The sequence below is a fragment of the Xyrauchen texanus genome, chromosome 8 (genome assembly GCF_025860055.1).
Source record: "Xyrauchen texanus isolate HMW12.3.18 chromosome 8, RBS_HiC_50CHRs, whole genome shotgun sequence".
NCBI classification, from domain to species: Eukaryota; Metazoa; Chordata; class Actinopteri; order Cypriniformes; family Catostomidae; genus Xyrauchen; species Xyrauchen texanus.
Window position 1 is genome coordinate 43,083,383 of NC_068283.1, and position 9,808 is coordinate 43,093,190.

At 34.9% G+C, this 9,808-nt stretch overlaps 1 protein-coding gene across 3 annotated transcripts in view; it reads right to left on the bottom strand.

The window, feature by feature from the left end:
• LOC127647776 (uncharacterized) overlaps positions 1-9,808 on the bottom strand; it is a 417,720-nt gene that overhangs the window by 81,481 nt on the left and 326,431 nt on the right. The window contains exons 6-9 of one of the 3 annotated variants that reach the window (XM_052132238.1): positions 8,471-8,723; positions 7,539-7,625; positions 7,334-7,426; positions 7,112-7,186 (exon numbers count right to left, since the gene is read on the bottom strand). In XM_052132238.1, the coding sequence (XP_051988198.1) occupies positions 7,112-7,186; positions 7,334-7,426; positions 7,539-7,625; positions 8,471-8,723 (508 nt within the window). The remainder of the gene's footprint in view (positions 1-7,111; positions 7,187-7,333; positions 7,427-7,538; positions 7,626-8,470; positions 8,724-9,808) is intronic. The other 2 variants (XM_052132239.1, XM_052132240.1) reach the window with 2 other exon arrangements.

Below are 9,808 nucleotides of genomic sequence, written 5' to 3' on the forward strand. Positions count from 1 at the left end.
TTATTTTATTGATGGTGTTTCATTGGGACGAGGGTCGGGATGAAGAGCACATTTGAGGAGTATTTGATATGCATTAATGTACATGTTTGCAGCTAATACAGTTTCTGATGAGACATGTCTCTCAATGATCTGTTCCTCGACTGAATGTGTCTTATAGCTTCTGTCAGTCAGACTCAAGATTACAGATTTATTCAAATACTGAACTGATCTCAGTACATGATTGTAATACAACAGAAATATCTCAAACTAAGAGATCTGTGCTGTCATTATTATTCACTGTATGTATTCTGTATTCTCTATGATGACACGAGACATTTCTCCAAACGCAGCACATCCCAAACCAATATTTCCCTTTTACAGCTGATTGTTATTGATAACGATTACTTCAGTTTCAAGTGCTGAACTACATAATTTATTCTAAATGTGAATTAAAATCTGAGTTTATAATCAGAGTTCAGTTCATTATTTGTCTTCATATCTTTGAGTCTCGTTCAGCAAAATGAACGAATCTTTATTCAAGTCATTTCGTTCATTTAAGCAGAATTAAATTAAAATGTTAAATTTTCAATAGCCAAATCACCCAAACACGTCACTTACGCAAACTTTGATTAAAGTCCCAATAAGGAAACACTGATAATGCAGCCAAGGACAAATTATGAGAAACAGAAATAATTAGTTCAACTCTAAAATCTCGATGTCTAAGAATCATTTCTGTTTCCTGTACAGGCCCATGTCACGTTACATACGAACTGTAGGGAGTGATCAGACGAGTGGACGTGCCGCCGGACCCACTCCTCGGACCCCCGGACGGATTAAATGCACTCATCGCAGCCTCTCACCTGCCGCGGGCCTCCAAAGACACCGCCGCCCCTTGGACTGTGGACCCAAGAGGGGAGCGTGTGCGGCCGACCCAGCTCATACCCGGGCCATCCCATAGACACTACCCCACCCTTCCCCGTCTCACCACGAGGATGTCAGATTCCCCCTTTATTACGAACCTATTTCCCTGGACACTTTATTTTCCCCTTTTATGGACATTTTACGTTTATTATTATTTCCAATAAATGCCTCTCCGAAACTTGTCAACACACCCACTGTGTCCGTGTCTTGCTCATCCCGAAACAATATCATGATCATATACTAAATACACAGTGTATTATGAATATATTCTCATATTATCTGTGTAATAATGATCATACCTGTTTCAGTTTCCAGTGTCATGATGAGAAAACCCATCATCACTGCATTCATCACTAACATTAATATTAACTGCACTGTTCCTATGACCGAACCTGAACCTGAAAGAGACGAAAGTGTGAGAAAGTTTTCCTTCATTAAACTCTTCATACTAACAGAAATGAAGCTGATCAGGGTTTAAAAGTGAATTGAAGACAATGATGATCAGATAACAGAGAAAACATCTCACAACTGACCCCAGATCAGATCAAGACTGAAATCAGTGAAGAACTGGAGATTCATTTCTCTTAAAACTATTTACTCTTATTCACACGGTCAACCATAAAAGATGACGAGTGTCATAAATTCATGATGACTGACAAAGACAGAATCATTTTTAATAGTTCATAACAATGATCATTTACTGAGTTATTGATGCAGTTTTAACAGATCAGATCAGAAATCATTAAATACTTACAGTCGAGCCTGTAGAAGCATCTAAAAATCATTGTGTCATTTGTCATTGTTAGCATCATTGGTAAAAGCACAACAATGAAAAGTCCTAAAAGCAGGAGAGTCATCACATTAATGAAGATTACTGACAACAACAGATTCACAGTATTTCATTATGATTGTTTTAATGTGGCACTAGGAGCAATGAACGTTACAAAAATGTTTTATCTATGTTTGGTATTAATGTGAAGAACAGAGCAAATGCAAATGAATCCAGATCAATAATAAATGTGACTCACCTCCTCTGCCTGATCCAAACATGTAGAACAGAAGAATGAATTGTAATGTTGGCAGAAACTCAAAGATCAGATCAACCACAACGTCAAATATGTCAATTATCCGTCCACTTTTCTGTCCAATCTTTGCAACTAAAACTATATGGGAAATATTTACAATATTTAGGATCCAAATGTTTGATCCAGTTTTCAGTTATTATAATGAGAGTTTATAATAATAATTGAATGTGTTAATAAACAAGAGCAGATGAATTCAGATGAATAAATCATGTCTGTGATGTTTATTATAACATATATTACATGAGCGTCACTTCTTTAAAGTTTGGGGGTTTGATGAAACTGATGGAAATCAATAAATTTATGCACAGATCATTTCAAATAATATTTTACCTTTTTTACTGCGATTTATTGTTTCTGCTTTTACTATTCTTTCTTTTCTCCTGTTATAAATTTTTATTTATTACTATTTGAATTATTATTATTAACTTGCACTTTGGTTCAACGTCTGTAAATGTGCTTTAAAAATAAACATGAATTATTATTAATAATAAATGTACAATTATATTTACTGTATAATTTGTTTTGGTAATTTTGTGTCTGTTGTAGATTGTCATTTACAGCAAAAGAGGCAGAAAATTTAATATGAAATACATTATCATTAATTTAATTCGATTTTCATTTTGTTTAAAGTAAAATTTGAATTAAGAAAGAATTAGAAATAATTTGTTTAATTTCTTTTGTTTCAATCATTTAATGACATTTGTTAATATAAATCGACATGTAGAAGTGAAGTGCAAAAGTCCCTCCATCCAGACCGACACAATCACTTTAATCAGGGACTAAAAACGGTTCAAATATCAAAAACAGAAACAGAAAAAGGATTTTAATTTTTTTTTTTTGCAGAACGAATTGAAAACCGGAACAAACATCATTCATGCTTATTTTTATAATCTTGTCAATTTAATATGTTGAGTTTAGTTCACATGTGTGTTTAATGACGTTGATTACACGCGTGTTGTTGACATGTTCAGTGATTCATCTGAAGGCCGCACTTCCAGTGTTGACCGCTCCATTAAATATAATATGAGTGATGCAGTTTTACTGTTTAAAATATTAAATACACAAATAAAATGTTCAACTGAATCTGTCTCTGAAAAAACTCCAGCAGTGATTCATTTAATGATGTTTATTAACACAATTTACCCCCTAAATAATGTCCTTAACTGTTCTTTTATTACGTTATAACCGGTAATCTTCTGGAAAGACGCCTCGAAACACTAAAACCGGAACGAAAAAATACAGATTTAGCTCCGAATGAAAAACGATAAAGTTTTAGTCCCTGTGTTCTGTATAGGGCTTAATCGTGTCAGTTTTGTTGAGCTGTCCTTGATTTGAGTCTGTGGTTCAACTGTGACATCTAGTGGTGCAAAATGTTACTGCACCTGTTTATAGAATTGAAACAGGAAGTCTGTAAAAAAGTTCTCCGTCTGTGTTCTGGTGCACATCGTCGTTCAACGGTCCTTGGAGTAGATACGACCGTAAGTTATAATTGTTGTGCTTAAACAAGTGTAGCGCTCTTATGTACAAGTTTACTTGAAAGCTGAACATTTAGTGAAATGTTAATTGATCGATGGTCTGATATGAATGCTTGGACTAGCTAATGTGTAGCATTTCTGACAAGGTTTTGTAAACTTTTCTTTATGCAAATGCATATTGTTAAATGCAATTCAAAGTAATGAATGACGGGTTGTTTGTTCAGTTATTTAAATGTGTACATGAATGCACGTGAATGTGAAAATATATACATTTGTGAATTACTCTGTAATTTGTGTTTTTGTTTATGTTTCTTTCAGTTTTACAAAAGAAAAGATATAGTGAAGTAGAGTGCATTAAAGACAAAGAAAGACTGTCACGAAGCTTCATTCTTGTAAACTATCTGTCAGAACTTTTAACACAACTGCCAGGACAGAATACCCTGAGTTTCACACTTCTGCATTTGTGAATATCATCATAGTTCAAATAAACTATGGCAGCGGTCGGGAAGAACAGTTATAAACACTGACACTGAAGTGTTTTATGATCAGAAATTGTAAATTAAACGTCCGGATTTGACTTTCTGTACATTTCCAAAAGATGCTGAACTTTGCACGAGGAGGGTTCAGGAAATTAAACACAATAACTTTGTTATTAAATGAAGAAATATTTTTATCTCTGGACATTTTCAATATAAGGAACATTTTATTTTAAATAAACTCAATTTTAAGGCATCAGGTTACTTACTTTTTAAGTTAATCAAAATATTATTTTTTGCTCGTTTCGTTTAGTGCTCTTAAAATAGGACCCTCATTCCTGATGACCAATTCAAGACAATAAATATGTAATATAATATAATATAATATAATATAATTCATGGCCTCTCACTGTGTGTCACGATTGACGGTGAAGGCAGACACGGGACGAGGATCTACATGCAGCGGAAGCTTTATTGAATAACAAAAACCACGAACAAAGAAAACATCCACGATGGGAAAAGGTAAAACAAAACATGGAGGGCATACAAAGGGTTAACGAAACATGGAGGGCATACAAAGGGTTAACGAAACATGGAGGGCATACAAAGGGTTAACGAAACATGGAAGGCATACAAAGGGTTCAACGGGAAGTAAACAAAGACAGAGAGCACGGATAACAGGCGTCCACATACATCAAAGACCGACAGGGGAATGGAGAAACAAACGGGGTTAAATACAGCGACACAGGAGGATAACAAACGATATACAGGTGCGGACAATAACGCTGTGGCAGAGGTGATGAGGGCCGGGAACCATGGGAGATGTAGTTTGTTTACACAGACAATGAAACACGGGGCGGACAACAAGGAAAACGTGACATGGAACGTGAAAAGTGGCATGTGAAACAGAAAACCCGGGGCAGACAACACAGGAACGTGACACTGTGACTCAGCCTAACATCTCCTTTTCTCTTTCACGTAAGACAGAAAGTCACACGGGTTTGAACCAACACAAGAGTGAGTAAATGATGACAGACTTTTAACATGTCATCTGAATTTTCATCTCTTTAATTGATAAATGATTGTTGATGTTCCTGTGTCTGAATCAAACACTGCTGATCTACAGAAACACGGTTTAATATCATTTTCTCAACATGTCACTGGTACATGATGATGTATGAACAGAATAATACAGAAATACTTACTGTAAATGATTTTACAGAGGCAGTACAGAAACATTATTCCAAAGAAGACTGATATTATGGCTCTCTCAATCTCTGCATAATTCAGAAGTTTTCCAAAGGCAGATTTTAAAAGAGCTGTAAGAAAGATGCAGATAAAACTACAGTATATATAAATATAAATACAGAAGCATTTAAACACACTTTTCATTTAAGATGTTTTTATGACTGTCTCTATTAATCTGTGCTTTAGTGTTTCAGATCACTGTCTGCTCCTGACATTGACCCTGTGACCTTTGACCTGCTTTTATTACACCTGACATCATGATACAACACTGAGATGTTATTTAGGGGTTGTTTGGGTGTATAATTCATGTAACATGATGTTTTCAGAGTGAGATGTAATGCTGATTGATCAGATTGATGACAGATGAGTGGATGTATTTTATAAGAGTGAAAATAAACACAGATGAACACATGAACACATTCATGTAAATCCTGAATGAACTGCAGCAGGACACATGAAATAAATATTCTGGGTTAAAGCTGAAGTTAAACTCAATGAAGCATGATGTTGATTACGCCAAATAATCTTTTCTTTACAAATATGCAAAACTGGAGTTAATGAGGCTCTTACAATAGAAGTGAATGTGGCCAAAGTTTGGATTTAAATCAACATGTGACACTTATAATTTAAAGGTGGGGTATGTGATTTTCTTTTTTGACCATTTTTTCAAAATAACTTGAAATCCTATTCCTAACCCACTTACTGGCTGTAAATTAGAAGCACTGAAATGAAAATTAAGCAATTTAATCATCTGTGGAACGGGCAGGACTCGAAAAACTCCAGCCAATCATTTTCAAGACCATCTAGAATCATTGGACATAAAATGTGTCAATCAAACGGTCGTACCATGCCCCCCTCCCCCCACCACCCTGGCGCGCGTGTCCCGTTCGTGCGCATACTCAAAGCTCGTGACCCAGTAACAGGAAGCGATTGTATTTATGTATGGAGAATAGAGCTTTTATAGTGCTAGTGGGGTTGTTCCACATTTCTATGAATCCTGTTTTGAATAGAAGACCGCTGTACAGACGCCAGGGCTGGCTATGTTCTTTTTTTTACAGTTATGAGAAAATCAGCTCTACACCTTTCAAGAGTGGTATGCGAACCCCTCTTCCTGCTGTGTCAACAATTTGCTCTGAAAAATTGTCTGACAGGTGAATGCACTGTTTGACTAGTGAGTCTAGAACACTGCTAGAACACTGCGCATCTGAGTTTTCGCTCGTGCATGATTGCGCGTCCATGTTTTTCGAATGGGTGGAGTCAGGGCCAGCGTTGGAGGAGAGAAGGTAGGACCTTAGAGTTGTGTATTTTCAAAATCTGCCGGCCGTTTTGCAAATCACATACCCCACCTTTAATTAAAGCACTTGCACTGATTGTTCTGATGAAACACATTTTTATTTGAGTTTTATGATGTTTAAATGATCGTTTTCATGGTTGCTTTAAGGTTTACGGTGTTGCATTGCCATGGCAACAAAGTTGTACATTTGGACATAACTTTACTCAAAAAGCATTTTTAAGTGTTTTTATTTACACACATATTACATTAACATGAACTTTGTTTACATCTTGTGGCTATAATTTTGAAATGGTAATTATTTTAACATTTATGGATTGGTCCCGTTTACTTCCATTGTAAATGCCTCAGTGTTACCCAGAATTCTGTGTTCTTTAAGAAAAGGAGGGACACATATAAATGCATTTTTGTGGTAATCGACATTTTCCAAAACTGCTGTTGATTGAGTTTAACTAGAATTGAACCTGGAATATTCCTTTAAAGTATTTGTGTAATATTATTGTTTTATAATGTAGAATATCATGAATATTAAATCACTTCAGTTCTGACAGTCACAATTATTTGTTTTTTACTGACTGTTAAAGTGAATTGTTTTGTGTTCATGATAATTATTGTTGTTGTGTTTGGATTGTTTACCTGAATAAATAACAGCTGAGAGAAAAACATATTCTGCAACATAACTGTGATCCAAAATCAGTTTATTAATGTGACCTGTAAAACAGAAAATATAATATCACAGAAAACACTGAAAATATAATTGAGATTACTGACACAGAGATCATGTGATGTCTGCACATCCTGATATTATGATTCATCTCCTGATCTCAGATAAACAATAATCAGAAATAAATCATTTACCTGTGAAGTCTGTAACATATGGAGCGGCCCAGAGCAACATTAGAGGTCTCACAATATAAAGAGCACAACAACAAACTGTCTCGTTCACAGATCCTGAAACAAACACATTTGACTGAATATAAATGTTTAAACATAGAAAAATAAAACATCTGGCATGAAAACAAAACTCACACATTTAATAATGAAGATGAATTTAAAGACTCACCTTCAGAAACACCCCAGAACACAAAAGCACAAAACATGATGATATTTGGACAAAAGGCCAGAAACACGTGAAGACGGAGGACTGAATCTAGAGTTAAAAATAAACACAATAAAAAACAGAGAAAAATACTAAACCACTGATAATATAAAAACAATAAAGTTTATTTAAAAGAAGAAATGACTTTGAATTAATTGTGTGTGTGTGAGGGAATTCACATAAATTTCTGAGGAAGTCAGAGTTGTGTTCATATATTTAACGTTTTGTTTAAAAACATTTTAATAAATAATTATGAGAAGTGCCTTTTTTTCCACTTGAGCCCCCCAAAACGTCTGAGCACGTCCCTGACGTGGATGAATTTGAGATGATGTGTTAATTAATGTAAACAGTTTTACAGACAGTTGTCACTTGTCCATATTGTGCAAACATCATCTTTATTGTGTGTAATGAGTCCAGATGGAGAAAAATAAAACTTTACACAGACGAGTTAAAACTCAATTCTATCACAGTAGTCTCAAGCTAACTTGTGCCGATACGTTCAAAACTGTGTATTTTAATTTATGATTATGGACTTTAATCTGTCTCGTTTCTTCTATTGTGAAATTAAAAGTTTATAATTGAGTGACGAGTCTAAATTATTTTCTGTGTAATTGACATTAAGCCCCACGTCGCTTCATTTACAGGATATTCAACCTGAATTTACTCAATTTATGAATTTATTCAAACAGCTTAAATTAGATTAATAAGAGTGTTTGAGAAAAGTTTTATGTTTGTATTGAGATTGAACTTCTTTGTGGTTGCAGTTTTAAATGTGTTACGGGTTTCTGGAAATGTTTCTTAGTAATTGTGGAAAATATGCTGCAATATTATAGAAAACTAAATCAAACTATTGTGTTGATTGAGGCTACAAAAGATTTTTCATATTGTTGACTTACCAAGTAGTCTCGGTACCAAATCTGTGCTGACGGAAAACACAGAATCCTGCCCACTGAAAACTGTACATCTGTACTTTCCCTTATCTTCAGCTGTCACATTGATCAACAGGAGGGAGAAGTTTCCATGTTGAATCTGGTCAGTAAAGAAATGAGCTCTATCATGATAATCCTGCTGCTGGTCCTCTGGTCGACTCTTATTATCTGGATACTGACAAACTAAATCTGATTTATCTCCTGATCTTCTCCATTCCACCTTCAGATCTTTCTTCAGTAAACGAGGATCAATGAAACAGGGCAGAACCACTGGACATCCCAGAGGAACAACCAGTTCACAAGTGTGTTCAACCTTGAACCCTGAATCTGAAAAGACAAATGATTTAAATTGTGAAATAAAATGTTTTTGTTTACAGGTAAATAAAGTGAAGAATGTTTTGTACATTAAATATTCGAGGAAAAACACAAGATTAAGATTTAGAGGCATGTTAAGAGATGAAACACAAACTCAATAAAGTATTTTTATTTATTATTTCAGTTGAATGTCTTTGTAGCCCTAAACTGACTTTGAATATGACAAGAACATTTTCCTCAATATTTCAGGCATCATCTGAAATCTGTATTTACATTGACTGCAGATCCAGATGCATGATGGGTATTTTACACTCTCTTTATGTGTTAGAGGTTCAGAAAGTGAGCAACACTAAGAGGTGTTTGTTAGTTTTCTCTTATTAACAGTTTTCAGTCGTGTGAGTCCACAGCAGTGAACAGAACTGCAGAACAACATAGTGACATTTAATGCTGTCACTGAGCAGATTCTGGAAAGTTCAGTGATTTCTCAAAGTCTTCAGTGCTGTCAACAGTTCAAGATGTTCTTATAATAACTGTCAAATAAATCGGTTTATGGGCTTTTGACTTTATAGATAAAAAGAGTGAAGCTGCGAGTCCATGAACACAATCACTGCAACATCTGACACTTCCTTTTCCCTTCTGAACTATTTGTTCTAGAAACACAATTCATTTTGTCTTTGGATTTAACAGATTTAATAAATGTTGTTATCCTCACTAAATATGAGTCATATGATGATGTTCATCCTGCATTAAACTGACAAACACATTGTTGATATTCAGTTTGTCAGTTTCACTGTATGACTCTGACGTGTCTGTCCTCTTCATTGATGATATGAGACATATTTCTGTTTATGTCATACAGACACTCGTATAAATAACACATCTAGATCTCTGTAACAGCACAAGTGATGCAGCACAAATACATGTTCACACTGTTCTTTGACTGAAGAATTGGACTAGTTAATGTAGAAACACCTCAGTGGAGTTTATGAC